The 20,492-nt window shown below is 46.2% G+C and overlaps 1 protein-coding gene across 1 annotated transcript in view; it reads right to left on the reverse strand.

The window, feature by feature from the left end:
- Positions 1–351: 351 nt before the first annotated feature.
- Positions 352–20,492, reverse strand: part of PSD2 (pleckstrin and Sec7 domain containing 2) — a 55,354-nt gene continuing 35,213 nt past the window's right edge. Inside the window, exons 9-16 of the mRNA XM_027095825.1 lie at positions 10,941–11,030; positions 9,812–9,855; positions 8,545–8,735; positions 8,303–8,373; positions 7,715–7,872; positions 6,627–6,771; positions 5,221–5,364; positions 352–2,538 (exon numbers count right to left, since the gene is read on the reverse strand). Coding sequence (XP_026951626.1) covers positions 2,329–2,538; positions 5,221–5,364; positions 6,627–6,771; positions 7,715–7,872; positions 8,303–8,373; positions 8,545–8,735; positions 9,812–9,855; positions 10,941–11,030 — 1,053 coding nt within the window. The 3' untranslated portion in view covers positions 352–2,328. The remainder of the gene's footprint in view (positions 2,539–5,220; positions 5,365–6,626; positions 6,772–7,714; positions 7,873–8,302; positions 8,374–8,544; positions 8,736–9,811; positions 9,856–10,940; positions 11,031–20,492) is intronic.

Consider the following 20,492-nt stretch of genomic DNA (forward strand, 5'->3'; position numbering starts at 1 on the left):
AATGGTGACTGTCTGTCCCCCTCCCCACTAGACTGTGAGCCCCGTGTGGACAGGGATCTGGTCAATCCTTTTCTCACCACAGTATCCCCAGCACCCAGCACAGTGTGCAGCACTGTTCACCTTCACTGAATGAGAGGATGGAGCCTCAAGAGACGCTGTCCTCAAGGGTCGGCCCCCAGGAGTCCCTGAGCCCACGGACACTTCCCAGGACCACCAGGTGGCGCAAACCACTTATCACATCTCACCTGCAGTCCTCCAAGTCTCTGGATTTGGACAGTCCTGGAAAATGGACATATTAGGGGCAGAGGTTGTGGAGGGAATATGATGGTCCATTAGAATGCAGAAAAAAAAGAACTTTGCTTTAGATTTATTTTCAACTCATCTTTTTAAAATTTCTACTTTTGTGTATGTTTTATAATGTACATAATATTTTAGTACAGTAGTACACGTATATAATTTACAATAAATAATTATACAATTAAGAAAGTGAACTAAAAGTTTTTTTACTGATGGGAGGCACAGCTAGTGCTCAGGGAAGCACACGTGTCTGCAGCGGATGGAGCCTGCTCCTCTGCTTTCACTCACCCACCCTCATGAGGTAGAGGGTGGGAAGCTGACCCCAAACTCAAAGGACCTTTGAGACAGCGTGGAGAAAAAAGTACAGAGAGCTTTTTTATGTTGCCACATTGCTCTTTCAATTTCACTTAAATGAACATTTACTTCCACTCAGCAAAATGAAGGTGCCAGATGGTTTGGTTATAAAATACACTCAGCTGATCCAAATTAAATAACCTGGATTTAAATCACTACATCTCTCCACAGGCTCACAGGTCCCTTGTATCAAACGTCAGTGGGCTTGTAAACGTTGGCTGCTTAGTTGCAAGGTTGGCTTATTAACTAAATATGTTACCACTGAGGTCAAATTGCTGGCCAAACTACAGTAATCTATTTTAAAAATAGAAAGGATTTGCTCATCACCGCTGTATTGCAGGTGCCATCACCCCCACCACTGTCAGTCTGAGGATTGCAGGGTTTAAAGGATGCTAGTCTGTGATCATCACATGGAAAATTATTCTTCCCAGACATGTCCTTCACTAGCGTTTCTGAGTCACTAGAAGAGTACGAGAAATAGCAACCTAAAAAACAATCAACAACTTGTCATTCCACCTTTTCCCAAGACCAAGAATTAATGGCTTCCATAACCTTCCCCCACCAAACATCTTTGGGCTTGTTGACAAATGGCTATTTGCAAGGCAGAGTGTCTTTTATTCCTGTAGCAGTAGATCTGTACAAGAGGCCACCTCTGGAGCTCAGAGACCCGGCAGCACCAACATAAAGACCAAAATATAAACAGGGCCACGGTCCCATCCCACTCACACCCCAGGATGCCTGTGGGACAGACGGGGCAGCACACACACACATTATTTATTCCAAAGCATTAACTGTAAGAGCAGTTTAAGTCACAGGTCAGCCGGAAGAGGGGGAAATAGGGTGAGAGGAGGTCATACTATCTCTACCTTCCCTCCCAGAGTGTCAGGGCCTCCAGGGGCCAGAGAGCAGCCCTCCTTGCTAACAAGTGCATTCTGAAATAGGCTTTTCCTACCTCTTATTTCATCCTCTAACTGATATCAGTTCCAAAACCATCTCTAAAGGGGTTCCTTATATATATATATATAATTCTTATATATATACATTTATGTCCATATAAAAGAAAGCAGTAGTGGCCTCGATGGATGGAAGATGAGGTGGACACACACTTGAGTGGAGAGAGCTTGGCACTGAGGGACAGGCCTGGGTCCTGGGTTATTGCCAGGTGAGGCAGGAGAATGGGGTGTGGTTCCCAAGGCTGCTGAGTGGAGGAGGAGAGGATAGTGCTGGTGGTCTGCAGACCTGCTGCTGGTCAACTCAGAGGAAGGAGGAGGAGAAAGGGTGGGAGTCCAAGCTGAGACCTGGGGTCAAGACCTGCCCTCGGAAACAAGGGAGATGAAGGGAGGAACTTGTGAGAAGAGGAGAGCCTGGGAAGTCAACCACCCTTCCCACTTCTTGAGATGGTGTCTAGAGCATGCACACAACTGGCCTAGAAAATGAGGCTCTGGGGTGAAGAGGGATGTGAGAGCCGGGGAGAGGGTCGGAGGCCCAGAGCAGCCCCAGGATGCCAGATCGACACCATGAATAGCATCTCCATCTCCTTGGCCCACAGGGCTCTCCACACTCCCCTGGCTGCCCAACAACTGCCTGGAGCTGATCCGAGTGGCCCCTGGCTGGAATTGTGCTCACTGACCCCTCTGGGGGCATTGCCTGCCTCTGGGACCTGCCCATCCATGCCAGCTAAGTATCAGGCCCAGTGTTATCCCTCGTGGCTTTGCTGCCAGTCACAGTTCCATGGCCCTGGCTGAGGGCAGGGCTCGAGTGTGTCTTGCGGAGAGAAGGGTCATCCCCCTCCAGGGTGGCCAGCCGGGCCTCAATCCGCTCCAGATCATCTGAGCCCACCTTGATTTTCACAGCCAGGAGGTGGATGTAGGTCTCATAACGGCTTTTCTGGGGAAAGGGCAGAGAAAGGCCAAAAACAAAGTCAAAAGACAAACAACAAAATGAGAAAAAATGTATCTTATATAACAAAAGACTAATTCCCTTAATATTTAGAGAGCTCTCACACATCAATAAAAAGGAGATAAACAACCCAATAAAAATATTAGGCAAGGGACATGCACAGAAATTTCACTCATAATTTTTAAAAATCCAAATTAATTGGCAATGACTTATTGGATATGATACCAAAAGCACAGACAAGAGTGAAAATAGACAAATGGGATTTTATCAAAATTTAAAACTTCTCTGTATCAAAGGACAGTCAATAGAGTGAAAAGGCAATCTACAGAATGGGAAAAAAATATTTGCAAATCATACATCTGGTAAGGGTCTAGTATCCAGAATATTAAAGGGAAAAAAAAACCTCCTACAACTCAACAACAAAAACACAGCCCAATTTCAAGATGGGCAAAGGACTCCAATAGACATTTCTCCACAAAAGATATACTAATGACCAATAAGCACACAAAGGGATGCTCAACATTACTATTCATCAGGAAAATGCAGATCCAAACCACAATGAGATATCACCTCAAACACATTAAGATAACTACTATCAAAACAAAAACAAAACAGAAAGTAACAAGTGTGTTGGTAAGGATGTGGAAGAACTGGAACCCAAGTACACTATTGGTGGAATGTAAAACGGTACAGCTACCATGGAAAACAGTGCGGCTATTCCACAAAAAGTGAAAAATAATATTACCATGCAATTCAGCAATTCCACTTCTGGATATAAAAGCAGGACTGAAAGCAGGATCTCAAAGAAACATTTGCACACCCATGTACATGGCAGCATTATTCACGGTAGCCAAAAGATGGAAGCAACCCAAATGTCCATCAGTCGATGAAAGGACAGCCAAAACGTGGTATACAAATACAACAGAATAGTATTCAGCTTAAAAAGGAAGGAAATTCTAACATATGCTACAACACGGATGAACCTTGAGGACATTGTGCTGAGTGACACAGGTCAGTCACAAAAACATAAATTCTGTATGATTCCATTTATATGAAGTACCTAGAGAGCAGTCACATTCATAGAGACAGAAAGTAGAACTGCGGTTGTCGGGGCTGAGGCTGGGAGGAGGGTGCTGAGGAGTCTTTGTTTAATAGTTATAGAGTTTCAGTTTGGGAAGGTGAAAAGGTTCTGGAGATTGGTTGCCCAAGAATGTGAACAGGCTTAACATTACTGAACTATACACTTTAAAATGATGATAAGATGATGTTAAGATGATCAATTTTATGCTATGCTTTTTAACCACAATTTAAAAAAAAAATTTAATCCAAATTAAAACAGCAATAAGACACCACTTGTTAAACCTATCAGATTAATGAAGATTATGTCCAGTGTTGGTGAGGGCCTGGAGAGAGAGGCACATTCACGAGCTATTAAAGGGGCTGTAAATTGCTAAACATTTAGGAGGGAGATTTGTCTGAGGCCTTGACTCTGAGCTTCAGGTCCTCACTGCAGTCCCAGGGGAGGCAGGGACTAAGGGTCACGAGACCCTGTTCTCACCCAGCTCTGCCACAGGAGCTGAAAGACCCTTCATTTGGGGCTTCACCTCCCCTACCCTTCATTCTCCCCACCACTCCCCACCACCCCCAGTTAAGCCAGGCAGGGGGTGAGAAAGACCAGGGCTCTGGAGCCACAGTCAATTCCCTGGGTTAGGATCCTGGCTCCTGCACTTCCTGTGTCACCTCAAGCACGTGATCCAACCTCTCCAAGCCTCAATGTCCCCATCTGTAAAATGGGGATAATAACAAAACCCACGTCACAGAGTTCATATGAGGATTAAATCAATCAATACAAGGGAAGTGAAGAGAATCACACCTGCCAATCAGTGTGGCTTTTTTTACATCACAGAGAGAGTGAAATTGAGAAGAATTCCGAAAGCTATAAAGTGTTATGTTTTTCAAAAGGTCAGGATCTATCCTGGGAGCTCTGCTCTCTCCTCTGTGCTGCAGTAGAAAATCAGAGTGGAAATCTAGAGACTGAGAGGGGCGACTTCCCACCCTTCCTGCTCCAGGGGCTTCCTGACTTGGTCTCAGCCTCTCTTGTGTCTGTCCACCCCCCTGGTGCAGGTCGGTCCAAAATGGACAAGTGGTTCCTGCCTTCCTCCCCCAAGTCCACCCCGCCATCCTTCACCCCACGGTGGGGCAGAACCAGGGGAGGGGTTAGAGACAAGATGGAAAGCAGGGAGAACTCAGAAGGAAAGACCAAGGTGCTCTGCTTGATAAACCTATGTGAAAGAGGCACATGAGACACAAGGGGGGAAAGTCACGTGGAGAGGGCTTATGAGTTCTGTGGTTTGGTCGTAAAAACTTCCCGAGAAGCTGGGCCTATGGGGAAAGGGGAGGTGAGGATGGGGCTTGGAGAAAGATGTAGAGGGGTGACAGGGGTCTCTGGTAGAACCCGTCTGGTGCCCTTTGAGAGACGTAAGTGAGGGCACAATTGTTTGTGCAGCTGGACTGTGCAGAGATTGGCCCACAGGAGACCACGGTCCACGACTACCTCAGGGGAGCCCCCAAAGCAGGAGCCCCTGGTTGGGGAACGATGTGGAAGGCAGGAGCCGGCCCCTTCCTCCTGCTCTAGCCCTGTCCTTCAAAACCCTCCTTTGAAGGGCCCACCTCAAACGTGAGATAATGCTCCTTCAGCCGGTTCTCCTCAGCCTCCTTGGACTTGATGCCCCGCTCGACCGGGTGACACCTGTGCTCAGCCAGCTCTGCAGTCACCTGCCTCAATTTATTCTCATGAGAACGCAGCTGCTCCTCCTGCAAAGACAAGTCATGGACTGTGAGGTCCCACTCTCAGGAGGTCACAGCGCTGTCCCACCAGGAGCTGCTTCACCAAAGGGAAACTGAGGCCTGGCCAGGGTCATCAAATACACAGGGGCAGAGCCGGGTCTAGGCCCAAGGGAGCGTTCTGCCGCTGCCTTCCTTCCTCCCCTCCTGCCATTGGCATCAGCTCTCCTAGAGCCTCCCCAGCAGGCTCAGGAGATGAGAGCCCCTCACACGGTGTGTGGACACAGACACTCCCTTACACAAACACACAGTCACCCAGACACAGCCCCTGGCTCCTATGAACCCTCACATGCACACAAACCCACTGGACCAAGGGGCAGCCCGGCCTCGGCACCCCCTGGCTTCATACAATGCACACAATCTCTCACATTCATGCCCGGACACATCTGATGGCCACAGACCCAGGATCACACCCAAAGACACTGTCACTCACAGACAAGTGCACAGTACACCCCAGCCATCAAAGCACAGCCAGACCCCTTTGTGCCATGCAGGCACTGGGTTGCACGCATTTGTGTGTGGTGTGTGTGTGTGTGTGTGTGTGTGTGCGCGCACGCGTGCGCAGACACAAGTATGGTGTAGGTGTGGGTACACAACACGTGTGTATACACATAAACATGCGTGTGCTTGAATGGCATGTGTGCACGTGGGGGGAGTGTGCACCGCTTGCACAGCCCCAGGGGCTCTGTGGAGAAGACCCCGGACAAGGGCCCTGACAGGAAGGGAAGTATGGCGCTGCCCCTGCCCTCCACCTCACAAGTAGTGGCCCACCATTTATCCTCCCCTCTCCAAAAAAAACTCCGAAAAATGGAGTACTAATGAGTAGGAGTTTTTTAAGGATTACAAATAAAATATTTAAGGGTAGATGAGCGCAGCAAAAAAAGCCCTGGATGAAGGGGCAGCCAAGTCTCACCTGTCGCTCGCTCCCTGTGACACACACATTCTCTCCCATTCGTCCCAGACACACATTATGCCCACAGACCACAACCACATCCACAGGACACACTGCCACTGGCACACCCAGGCCATTGGGTGGCGTGTGGCCTCAGTCTCCCCATCCGTAAACAGGGGTGGGGTGCGGTGTAGATGGAGGAGAATATCTACCCCTTCGGCTTGTCTCTCAGCCCAGGACCCGGCGCCGGCTAGGCGCTGAGGTGAGGGCTGTTGAATGGGGGGCCTGGCACCACAGAGGCAGCCTGGGGAGGTGGTGCTGTGATCCCAGGAGCTCGTACCTGGCAGAAGCGAGTGGTGCAGGAGGGCAGCAGGGGCCGACAGAACTTCTTCATGGAGCTGACAGCAGCTGGGAAGGCGGGCGCCGAGAAGATGGCAGCCACCAGGTTGATTCTAAGGATCCAGGACAGCATCTCTTCCTTGCTCCTGGGGACAAGATGGGAGGGGAGAGCGCACTGGCTTCTCACAGTAGGACTCCCTATCCGACACCCAGTGCCCAGTACCCAGCACCCAGTACCCAGCACCAGCCTGGCACAGAGAGGGCATGAAGACCTCCGTGTAAGTGGGCAAAGGAGTGAGGGAGGATGGCAGGATGGGGGCGGGATGGGCCTGGTCACATCTGTGTAGGGAGCTCCCCTTCTGTCCCAGCTCCCAGGCAAGACCTGGATTTTCATGTAAAAATAAAGCTGCCCAGCCAGGTTCAGAGCTAACAGCCTGGAGCTAATGAGTGTGAGACCAGCAGGGGACTGTTAGAGGCAGCTGGGCAACTGGTCACCCCCACTCGGCCATCTCGTCCCTGCCCCACTACCTGGCCCGGCACGTCCACTCCTGTCCTGAGAGCTCACTTACCAGCCTCCCCCCTTTTAAGCTCATCTGACACATGAAACCCCAATCTCAAGTCACAGGAGGATGGAGTGCAGGGGAGTGGAAAGAAGGTCTTACGGAGAAACTGTAGGGTGAGTCTTTTGCACCCATCCCCCCGACTTTAAGTGGAGGATGATACAGATCCCATCTGCCCTGGATTTAGGGACTTCAGTGCACATCAGAATCACCTAGAGGGCTTGTTAAAACACAATTGCTGGCCCATCCCCAGCGTTTTTGATTCAGGAGGTCTAAGGTGGGACTAGAGAAACTGCATTTCTAACAGGTTTTTCAGGCGATGCTGAGGGGACCACACTTGAGAACCAGTGCTCATGGGGAGGGACCCAAGCTGTTTACGGATACACTCACTCTCATGGCTGCTGTGCAGGGGAAGCTAAGGGCGCCTCCCCTGAGGTGGACGAGGTGAGGGGATGGGGCTGTCCTGGGCGAGGGGATGGGGCTGTCCTGAGCCCAGGGTGCGAGCGAGGGTGCTCCCACTCCTACTTACGGTGCCTGGAAGAGGAAGACCCTCCAGTCGGCTGTCTTCAGCTTCAGCACATTGGACTTCTTGCTGTAGTCGGAGGCCCTGGTGGCCAGAGCATGGTGCACACGAATGGCGTTCTTCAAGTCGCCCTCAGACAGGGCTTTGTCAGGCCTGTACTCATCCTAGACAGGCCAGGTAAGGGTTGGGCAAGCCTCTGTCATCACCAGGCTCTGGCTTACCGACCCGTACTTCCCCCACCCTCACTGTCCCTCCCTTTTGCTCTCCTTCTCTCTGTCCCTGTACATCCCACCATTATTCAAGCTGCTGCCACTCTGATGCCATGCCCACCCCAACAAGACTCACCAGGCACTCCTCCCCAGTTGGTCTCAGAAGCCTGAACAGGCCTTACACTGGGTATCCTCTGAACCCCTGAACATTCAAAAGACCCCTCCCTGAAACCACCAAAGCCCTTCGTGAGCCCAAGTAAGGCCTTTGATGGGGGAGGACCCAGAATCTGCCTAAGCCCTAGGTCCTGCCCGGGACCCTCTGGACACCATAAGGCAGGGGCTGAGCTGGCCCTTTCTGGGTAAGGACTCTGGGGTAGTCTCTCACCTTCTGCAGGTACAGAATGGTCCCTTTGAGCACCGCGTAGAATTTCTTCCAGCCACGCCTCCCACGGGGCGCTGGGGAGGGGGGCACGGGTAGTGTGGCCACAACCAACCACCCCGATATCTCTTCCCTTGTGTCCCCTACACGTCTGCCTGCATGGGCATTACCAGAGGAGTGGCCAAGGGGCTGTGGACCCCCTCTGGACTAGCATCCCTCCCCATGCCCCTTCCCCGCCTGACACCCACTCCTCTTGCCATCCATGTCGGCGTGAGTCTTCCGGGTCAGCACACCATGCTTGTAGGTGGTGGCGCTGAGAGCCTGTGGGACATCCAGGAAGGGGTTGCTACCATCCAGGATCCGTGTCACCTTCTTTGTGCCTGTCCCAAACTTGTCATCCACCAGCTCAGACAGTGATTTCCTCAGCTCATCTTCATCACTAGGAAAGTACTAGGCCTGAGTACCACCTCCACGGAGGCCTCATCCCCACGTCAACACGCCCTCTCCCCACAAAACACTCCTTTGGAAGCCAGTTAGAGGTAAAGAGCAGAGATAAGGAGATTTCAGTTCCAGACCACAGGTCCAGACCTTTGTCCCCTCCCCTGAGTCTTCAATTCTGACATCTCTCCTCTAAGCTTTGATTTTTGGCCTCCAAGCTCCAATCTTCACCCTTGATCACAAAGCTGGAGACCTTACTATCTTCAGGCTTCCTTCCTTGTTTTCCTTCTCCTCTCTGAAAGCCCAGCCCCAGGGAGCAGTAATCTATGGCCAGCTTGCCCAAGCCCCAGGGACATGGTGAGGGAGGGAAGGTCAGTAGATGAGGCCTCTGAAGTCTAGGTTCCCCAGCCTAGGAGCCCTGGTATAAGAACGCCAGCTCTCCCCAGCTGGGTTGGGGTTCCTAACAATCCCTGCCTGGGACCTCTTCGTGGACCCAAAGACCCAGGCTGCCCTGGGGAGTACAGCAACTCCCCAGTGGAGTGGCAACTTTCCTCAGGAGGCTGTTAGTCTCCCCAATCAGCAAGGTCACCACACCTCTTTCCAGAAGGCCGGGCACCTCCAGGTCTCACTGCCCTCACAGGGGAAGAAGTTAGGGGGCATTCACCTCTCCCCATTGGCAACAGCATCACCTCAACCTGGTCAGATTACTGGAGTTGTAAAGGGACTCATAGTTCATGCCTGCCTACCTCCCCGAGGGGAAAGAGCTCTCATCATTGGGAGTAGTGGCAATATCCCCCGAACAGAAAACCTGTGGTGAACATCATGAAACTAAACTCACAGTTCCGTCTCTTCCATAGCTGTAAACATTGCACACTTTTTATCAAGATAGAAAACAAACCCAAAGGGGAACTCAACACCAGGAGTTGGCCAGCTGGCCAGGGGGCACCAGGGCCCTCGGTGGGAAAAATCAGCACCATGGAGAGTAACCGGCGTGACTTCCCAGTACCCCCAGCCACTCCCCCTTCCCCCTCCCCGTAATTCAGTCTCCCCATACCTGTGCCCATGGGCACTACTCACATGGCCCATTCCAGCTTTTCATTCTTGATGGAGTTGTAAAGGGTCTGGAAGAGGGGGAAAAAAGAGAGAGAGTTCAATGAACAGTCAAAGAAATCTCCATCTAGCAATGTGGATGCGGTGAGGGAGCACCTTCTCAGCCAGTGGGACAAAGTAGCTGTTTGATTCACATTTATTGGATGGGTGAATAAATGGGGGGTGGGTGGGTGGATCCGTTTTTAGATGATTGGATAGACTTGAGGATGAGTGGGTGGATGGGTTGGTAGGTAGGTGAATGGGCAGGGAAATGGGTGAGTGGATGTGGAGTGTATATAGGGGACTGTGTAGGAGTGTATGTGTGGGTGATGGGTGAATGGGTGGGTGTGTGGGCAGGTGAATGATTGAGTTGCAGGGTGGGTGGGTGGATGGGAGGATGGGTAGATGGGTGGATGAGTAGACAGGGAGTAGGTGGGTGAAGGGACTGGGATTATTTGATCTTACTTACAAAAACACTCTTAAGTGCTTCCTGACAGTGAAGAACATAATTATGGTAAGAACAGCAATGGAGGCAATGTTTATTTTTTGACCTCCGGACTCACTATTCAACTGCCCACCTGATATCATCAGCTCCCTCTAACTCACTGTCTAAAACTGAACTCATCATCTACCCCCCAGAAACCTGCTCCTCTTCCTCCAAGGTGGAGAACTGACAGGGCTTGAAAGGCCAGAGTTCCACCTTGGGCTTCAGCCTCAAAAGAAAATTAGATTCCTGGTGATGTTGAAAGAATGAGTGGGCTTTTCCCTGTGGTAATGATAATGACGGTGGTGGTGAAGGTGGTAGTGGTGATAAAGGTGGTGGTGATGGTGGCGGCAGCTGTGACAATGGGTGGCAAGTTTGAGGATTACCATGACAGCAATAATGATAGTGGAGCACTAAAAACAAATCTCACAGAGCCTACCCCTCTGCCTAACTCAGGGAACACATAACAGTCACATGTTGAGCTGGATGGTCTCTACCTCTGCCCCAAAGTCATCACGACCCTGACCCCAGAATTAGGAATCTGGACCATCAGGATTTAGTGGGCAGAAACCTCTCTCCTCTCCACCCACCCCGGACACAGCTGGGGCCATGGGGACCCTTAGCAATTTATACCTTCAGCAGGTCTTTGGCAAAGTCTTGTCCGTCATTCAGCTGGTCCAAGTTGGCAATGAACTGCTGGCAGGACATCTTCTTGCCAATGTTCTGTAATGGAGAAATGGTTCTGCCTGAGAGTAGGGATGGTGGTTGGTGTGGTCCCCACACCCTGCCCTGCCCGGCCAGAAGGGATGAGGCAGCATCAAGGGCAGTAATGAAAAAAGACTGCCTGGATTTCCCTTTGTCTCCCAAGAGTTTACAAAACTCTTTTTCACATTCAAGATTCTATTTGATCCTCAAGCGTCATGAGAGGTCGGGGTTCTCCTCAAACCCGGATGAAGGAGTCAGGTTAGATGATGTATTGTAATAGCTGACATTTGCCGGGTGCCTAGCATGTTCCAGGTATTGTACTCAACATGCATTATCTTATTTCCTTCTCACAACAAAGAGAAGGTGAGGTGGGTGTTATTATTATCCCCACTTGACAGGTAAGGAAACTGAGGTTCAGGAAGGTGAAGTGACGTGCCCATGATCACACAGCAAGGAAGTAGAAGGGCTGAGTGTGTCTGACACCAAAGCCCGTGCTCTCACCCGCTACTCCATGGTTAACTCTCCCAAGGTCACACAGCACCAGGACTTGAACCCAGGCCTCTTGGCTCCTGAGCAGAAGCTCTGTGTATTCCGTCACAACTGTCTCACCCTCTCACCTGTACAGAGGGGCGGCAAGACCTCCAAGAGGTAGGTGAAGTGAGGGAGAGTTTGGTCTTAAGAGAATCAAAAATCAATTTCCACCAACACACATGGGTACCCCACGCTGAGCTGCACTGGGACCAAGGGAGCCCAAGCAGATGGTTTCACTCCAGGAGGCACAAACAGACAAAGAGCTGGGAATGAGTGTACCCCAAAGTTCTGCCTTCGTTTTTTAACCAATGATTAGAAGAGGGGCTCCAGCCCTCCAAACCCAACACCTGATGTGCATACTTTCAGACCTGCAGTGTCCACATTTGAGGAAACGCTGGTGGCCCTTCACCTTTGAGAAGACAAAGACCCTTGAACACTAGATATTTACTGGTGTAGGATTTTGTGGATTTAGGTTTGCTATAAGGCAGTGGTTCCCAAGATTCACCTACAGATGGGAATAGGAATTCCCCCCAGGAAAGGATTTCATAATCAAATAAGTTTATATGTTTCAGAGTTTTTAATGTGCTTCTGTGTGTTAAGAGCCTCCAAGGAGAGGATTCCACGTACAGTGTCTCAAATTTATTGACCTTGGCACCATTTTAGCAAAGATTCTATTAACATCATGTGGGACATTCACACACCACAGAAAATAATTCAGAAAACAATGATAGAAAGCTTTATAAGTAGCTGGCAAGCAAGAATTTTCTATACCTTTCCCAAAGGGTTAAGGAGAAATGACCTATGTGTGCCTTAATATAGTATGTTTCACAAGTCTATGTGTATATTTTACATGTACATATATGTATTATGTATACATGTATATAGTCATTTATGTGTACATTCGTAATTGAGGAGTATGAGGGTAATGTTGATAATACTGCCTGAGTTCCACAAACACTGAACATTCCCCAGCCATCAGTCAGGGCTGCAAAATCAAAAAATAACCAGGCAAGGTTTCCAATCCTGGTAATGACAGACTATCTTATTGCAGATGAACCTTCCCATCAGAAACAACTGCTGGTCAAAATATTAATAAAACGTCTATGTGAAGACACTGGAGAAATATAAGAGCAATGAGGACTTCAAGGCTAAAGGTCCTGCAAATAAGGGAAACATGGAGGTGGTGAGGCTGACTAGGAGCAGCTTTCCTCTTTGAAGCATTTGTCAATTCTCAAGCAGTGGCCAAAAGGGTGAGCAACTGAGTGGTCAATAGGACTAGAGAACAAAAGTTGGAATTCAGGGCCCACCAAGGACAAGGGGCCCTGGGAAACACTCTGGTCATACTTCAGCAAAACATCTGAAATTAAGAAAGGAAGGAAATTCTTCAGACAGAAGGAAAGTTATCTCAGATGGAAGCATGGAGAAGCAGAAAGGAATGAAGAGCAACAAAAAGGGTGGTTAAGTCTAAATGAATATTGACTGTGCAAAATAACGTTTTCTGGGGAATAAAATATAGAAAGAGATATAATATTTAAAAGGATGATAACAGTAGTATGTAAGTTGAGAAGACAAATAAATTAAGTTGAGGCATTTTAAGGTTATTTCATTTCCCAGGATGTGGTAAAAGGTACTTTAATAAGTCAGGGATGCATATTGCAAACCACAAAAAGAATTCTAAAAGAATTCACAGCTAACAAGCTAATAGGGGGAAATGGAATTCTAAAAAATACTTAAATAATCCAAAAGTAGGCAAGAAAGGAGAAAAAAAAAAGCAATATAGACCAGATGAGTCAAAGAGAAAACAAAGAGTAACCTGGTATGTTTGAACTCAAATATATTAGTAATTCATTAAATGGTACAATTAAAAGGCAAAGATGAATAGACACCTCTTAAATATAAAGGGACAGAAATCTTGGAAAAAGGATAGAAAAAAGATATACATGCAAACACTAGCAAAAGAACTCCAGTATAACTACACTAGTAACTGACAAAATAGACTTAAAGGCAAGAAGCATTACTAGAAACAGAGACATCTCATAATGATAAAAGGGTCAATCTACCAGAAGATATAAGCATCCTAAATTTGTATGCACCTAATAACACAGTCTCAAAAAATAAAAGACAGGGGCTTCCCTGGTGGCGCAGTGGTTGAGAGTCCGCCTGCCAATGCAGGAGTCGCGGGTTCGTGCCCCGGTCCGGGAGGATCCCACATGCCACGGAGCGGCTGGGCCCGTGAGCCATGGCCACTGAGCCTGCGCGTCCGGAGCCTGTGCTCCACAACGGGAGAGGCCACAACAGTGAGAGGCCCGCGTACCGCAAAAAACAAAAACAAAAATAAAAGACAAAAATTGACAGAACTAAAAAGAGAAAGACATTCACAGTCTTGGTTGGAGATTTTAACACTGCTTTCTCAGTAACAAGAAGAACAAAAATACTAAGCAATTAATTTGTTAATAACAATCAATTAATTAATGCCAACAAATTAGAAAACCTAGATAAAATAAACAAATTCCTAGAAACACACAAACTACCAAAACTGGCTCAAGCAAAAATAGGAAATCTGAATAGACCTAAAAAGAAGTAGAGATTCAATCAGTAATCAAAAACTACACAAAAGAAAAGTCTAAGACCAGATGGCTTCACCAGTGAAGTTTATCAAACATTTAAAGAAAAATTAACACCAATACTTCTTAAGCTCTACCCAAAAATTGAAAAAGAGGGAACACTTCCTAACTCATTCTATAAGGCCAGCATTACCTTGATACCAAAACCAGACAAAGAAATCACAAGAAAATAAAACTATAGAACAGTATCCCCTATAAATATAAATGTAAAAACCCTCAAAAAAAATACTAGCAAACAGCAGCATATTAAAAGGATTATGGACTTCCCTAGTGGCCCAGTGGTTAAGAATCCACCTGCCAATGCAGGGGACACGGGTTCGAGCCCTGTTCCAGGAAGATCCCACATACCGCGGAGCAACTAAGCCTGTGCACCACAACTACTGAGCCTGCACTCTAGAGCCCGCAAGGCACAACTACTGAGCCCCCGTGCCACAACTATTGAAGCCTGTGCACCTAGAGCACATGCTCCACAACAAGAGAAGCCACCACAATGAGAAGCCTACACACCGCAACAAAGAGCAGCCCCCACTCGCCACAACTAGAGAAAGCCTGCGCACAGCAACGAAGACCCAACGCAGCCAAAAGTAAATAAATAAATAAATTTATTTTTAAAAAAAGGATTATAGGGGCTTCCCTGGTGGCACAGTGGTTGAGAATCTGCCTGCTAATGCAGGGGACACGGGTTCGAGCCCTGGTCTAGGAGGATCCCACATGCCGCAGAGCAACTAGGCCCGTGAGCCACAACTACTGAGCCTGCGCGTCTGGAGCCTGTGCTCTGCAACAAGAGAGGCCGCAACAGTGAGAGGCCCACGCACCGCGATGAAGAGCGGCCCCCGCTTGCCACAACTAGAGAAAGCCCTCGCACAGAAACGAAGACGCAACACAGCAAAAATAAATAAATTAATAAACTCCTACCCCCAACATCTAAAACATAATAATAATAAATAAATAAAATAGTTGGGTGGGAAGATATCACTCTAAATAAATAAATAAAGGATTATATATCATGACCAAGTGGAATGCATCCCAGGAATGCAAGGGTAGTTCAACATATAAAAATCTATTAACAGGGGCTTCCCTGGTGGCGCAGTGGTTGGGAGTCCTCCTGCCAATGCAGGGGACATGGGTTCAGGCCCTGGTCTGGGAGGATCCCACATGCCGCAGAGTGACTAAGCCTGTGCGCCACAATTACTGGGCCTGCACTCTAGAGCCCGTGAGCCACAAGTACTAAAGCCCGCCCGCCTAGAGTCCATGCTCCCCAGCAAGAGAAGCCACCTCAATAAGCCCGCTCACCTCAACAAAAGAAAGCCCATGCATAGCAACAGAGACCCAATGCATGCAGCCAAAAATAAATAAATTTTTTTTAAAAATCTATTAACATAATACAGCACATTAATAGAAAGAAGGGGGGTAAAACACATGATCATTTCAATTGGTGCAGAAAAAGCATTTGGCAAGATTCAACACTTCTTTCATGGAAAAAACACTCAACAAACTAGGAATAGAAGAGAACTTCCTCAATGTGATAAAAGGCATTTATGAAAAACCCACAGCTAACATCACACACTCTGGTGAAAGGCCGAAAGCTTTCCCCTTAAGATCAGGAAAAGGCAAGAATACCCATTTCCCCCATTTCTATTCAACATTGTACCAGAAGTTCTAGCCAGAGCAATTAGACAAGAAAAATAAAAGTTCCCCAAATTAGAAAGAAAGAAGTGAAATTATCTCTATTCACAGATGAAATGATCTCATATACAGAAAATCCTAAAGAACCCACCAAAAAACTATTAGAGCTAATACACAAGTTCAGTAAAGTTGCAAGATATAAGATCAACATATAAAATCAATTACATTTCTATGTGTTAGTAATGAACAATCATAAAATGAAATTAAGAAAACAATTCCATTTACAGTAGCATCAAAAGGAATAAAGTACTCAGAAACAAATTTAACCAAGGAGGTGAAAGACTTGTACATTGAGAACTAAAAAAGGTTGCTGAAAGAAATTAATGACATAAATAAATATAAAAACATCCTGTGTTCATGGACTGGAAGACTTAATATAGTTAAGATGGTAATACTTCACAAATTGATCTACAGATTCAATACAATTTCTATCAAAATCCCAATGGCCTTTTTTGCAGAAATGTAAAAGCTTATCCTCAAATCCATATGGAATTGTAAGGGATCCCAATAGCCAAAACAATCTTGGAAAAGAACACTTTCTGATTTCAAAACTTACTACAGAGCTAGACTAATCAAAACAGTGGGACACTGGCATGAGAATAGATATATACATCAGTGGCATAGAATTAAGACTCCAGAAATAAAACCCATACATCTATGGTCAATTGGATTTTTTAACTGAGTAAATCTGACATGTAACATTGTGTAAGTTTAAGGTGTACACTGTGTTACTTTGTTTTTCTGTTGTTGGTGTTCTTTGCAGTGGGGCCACACCATGCAGCACGTCGGATCTTAGTTCCCCGACCAAGGATCAAACCCATGCCCCCAGCATTGGGAGCATGGAGTCTTAATCACTGGACCACCAGGGAAGTCCCTACACTGTGTTACTTCGATACATTTATAAATTGTAATGCTATGATCAACTGATTTTTGACAAGTGTACCAAGACCATCCAATGGGGAAAGAATAGTCTCTTCAACAAATGGTGCTGGGACAAATGTGCTGGGAAATTTGAATATCCACAGCAAAAGAATGAAGTTGGACCCTTATCTCACACCATATACAAAAAGTAACTCAAAATGTATCAAAGATCTAACATAAGAGCCAACACTATAAAACTCTTAGAAGAAAACATAGGGCTAAATCTTCATGACTTTGTATTTAGCAATGCTTTCTTAGATATGACACCAAAAGCACAAGCAACAAAAGAAAAAATAGATAAACTGGATTGCATCAAAATTTAAAACTTTTGTGCCCCAAAAGACACTACTGAGAGAATGAAAAGACAATCTATAAAAAGGGAAAATTTTTTCTAACCATATATCTGATAAGAGTATAGTATTTAGAATAAATAAAGAACTCTTACAACTCAACAACAAAAACACAAGCAACTCAATTAAAGAAAAGCAAAAGATTTAACTAGACATTTCTCCAAAGAAGATATACAAATGATCAATAAGCATATGAAAAGATGCTCAAGATTACTAATCATTAGGTAAATGCAGATTAAAACTATAATAAGATATAACTTGGCTATTATCAAAAAGCAGAAAATAACAAATGTTGGTAAGGAGGTAGAGAAACTGGAAACTTTGTGCACTGCTGGTGTGAATGTAAAATAGTGCAATCATTATGGAAAACAGCATGGTTGTTTCTCAAAAAGTGAAAAATAACATCACCATATGATCCAGCAATACTACTTCTGGGTATATGCCCAAAAGAATTAAAAGCAGAGTCTCAAAGAAATATTTGCACACCCATGTTCATAGCAGCACTATTCACAGTAGCCAAATGATGCAAGCAGCCCAAATGTCCATGAGCAGATGAAAGGATACACAACATGTGGTATATACATACAGTGTAATAGTATTCAGCCTTAAAAAGGAAGGAAATTCTGATGCATGCTACAACATGGATGAACCTTGAGGATATTATGCTAAGTGACATAAGCCAGCCACAGAAACAAATTCTGTGTGATTCCACTTATATGAGGTATGTAGAGTAGTAAAATTCACAAAGACAAAAAGTAGAATGGTGGTTGCCAAGGGCTGGGGGCCAGGGAATGGGGAGTTGTTCAATGGATACAGAGTTTCAGTTTGAGAAGATGAAAAAGTTCTGAAGACTGGTTGCACAACAATGTGAATAGACTTAATACTACTGACCTATACATATAAAAATGGTGAGGATGGTAAATTTTACGTAATGCATATTTTACCACAATTTTTAATTTTTTTTCAACTTTAAATAAAAATTATAAAATCCCCCAAAATGGGCAAAGTATCAATACCTGAATAGACATTTCACCAGAGAAGATATACAAATGGCCACAAGCACATGAAAATATGCTCAATATCATTAGTCACTAGGGAGATGCAGATTAAAACCAAAATGAGATACCACTTCATACCCACTAGAACAGCTATCATTAAAAAAGAAAACAAAGAAAGAAAAGAAAAGAAGTGTTGGCAAGGAGGTGAATACATTGAAACCCTTATACATTACTAGCCGGAATTTTAAATGGTTTAGCCACTATGGAAAATAGTTTCACAGTTTCTCAAAAAGTTAAACATAGAATTACCATAAGATGCAGCTGGTCTACTCCTAGGAATTGAAAACAGGTGTTCAAACAAAAACTTGTACACAAATGTTCAGAGTAACACTATTCACAATATTGAAATGGTGGAAACAATCCAAACATTCACTAAGAGACAAATGGATACACAAAATGTGGTATATCCATTCAATGGAATATTATTTGGCCATAAAAACAAATGAAATTATGACACATGCTATGACATGGATGAACCTTGGAAACATTACACTGAGTGAAAGAAGCCAGATACAAAAGGCTACATACTATATGATTCCATCCACATTAAATATCCAGAATAGCAAATCCACAGAGACAGAAAACAAATTAGTGGTTGCCAGGGGCTGGAGGAAGGAGAGAATGGGGAGTGACTGCAAATGGGTATAGGGTTTCCTCTTGGGGTGATGAAAAAGTTCTGGAACAAGAGAGTGGTGATGGTTGCACACCATGTGAATGTACTTAATCCCACTGAATTGTACACCTCAAGCTGGATAAAATGGTAAGTTTATGTCTTGTATATTTTACCATAATAAAAAAAGCATTAAGGATATACAAGATTTTTACAACACAGTTAAAAGACTTGACCTTATCAACACATAGAACATTACAACCAACAACTGCAGAATACACTTTCATCTACTAAAATCAGTCTCTCTCTGGATGGGAAAGTAAGATAATCAACTGCAAAAAAGTGAAATCATATTGGGTAAATTACCTGATTTAAAATAAAATAACAACAATAACCAGGCAAAAAGACATGTACCAGAAAAGAAAGAGAAAGAGAGAAGGGAAGGGAAGGGAAAGGAAGGGAAGGAAAGGAAAGGAAGAAAGGGAGAGAGAAAGAGAAAGGAAGGAAGGGAAAGAAAGAAAGGAAGGAAGGAAGGAAGGAAGGAAGGAAGGAAGGAAGGAAGGGGAAGGAAGGAAGGAAGGGAGAGAAAAAGGGAAAGAGAGAAGGAAAAGACGTGTGCCCAGAAACTCCAAAGGCAAACTGACATGGATGATTTGGGGCCTCCAAGTTCCCAGTTCCTCCCTTCCTCCTACCACCATTTGGATAAAAAGGGCCTCCCTGCTGCCTTGACCCCCAAAACTGTTCCCACAGCCTCTGTCTCCAATCAGAAAAGAGTTATGGTTGGCCTGGCCACAGCCCCATTCCAAGGCCTTTTCCACTGGTCTGGCATGACCTGCCTGCGCAGCCCTGGGGTCAGAACAATCCCAGCCTGTCTTTAAGTCTCTCCCCAAGAGCAGAATCAGACAGGCCAAGAAGAAAGAAAGTAGATGTCAAGGAGAGGGGCCAACTGCAAGTCCCATGGGCAGGGAAACCCTCATCACTATTTGCAAATCTAGACTAAACCTGAGTTGTACTCAGTGCTCCTTTAAAGTTCTTGTATGATGCTCAGATGGCTCTCAGATGCCATCTGAGAATGGGCAGGACCCCCCGCCCCCAGTCTTCAGAATAGTATCCCAACCCCTGCATCTGTCCAGTCCTCCACCATCCAGCACCAACCCACCTCCCCAGCACTCCCACTGCTAACCTTCAGGCAACCCAAGTTTGAGAGAAATTAAGCTTTTCTTGAAAAACAACTTATCTTTGTTTCAGCTTGAAAGCTCATGGCACAGTTTCTCCCATCCATCTCCTCCTCCCTCTACTGGCCTCAGCATAGATGCTTCTCCCTCTCTCACCCCAGCGTTCACTCCATTAACCAGTGCTAGTGACTGCACATCCAAAACACATTTTTATTTATTTATTTTTTCAAAACACATTTTTAATATCTCTCCTTGTCTCCATCTCCAATTCTAACCCAAGCTCCCACCTTCTCTTGTCTGGAGGTTAAAATCACCCTCCTCTGGGCTTCCCTGGTGGAGCAGTGGTTGAGAGTCCGCCTGCCGATGCAGGGGACACAGGCTCGTGCCCCGGTCCAGGAAGATCCCACATGCCGCAGAGCGGCTGGGCCCGTGAGCCATGGCTGCTGAGCCTGCGCATCCGGAGCCTGTGCTCCGCAATGGGAGAGGCCACAACAGTGAGAGGCCCGCGTACCGCAAAAAAAAAAA

The sequence above is a fragment of the Aethalodelphis obliquidens genome, unplaced genomic scaffold, assembly GCF_003676395.1.
Source record: "Aethalodelphis obliquidens isolate GAN/ISIS:26980383/991018 unplaced genomic scaffold, ASM367639v1 scaffold4, whole genome shotgun sequence".
NCBI classification, from domain to species: Eukaryota; Metazoa; Chordata; class Mammalia; order Artiodactyla; family Delphinidae; genus Aethalodelphis; species Aethalodelphis obliquidens.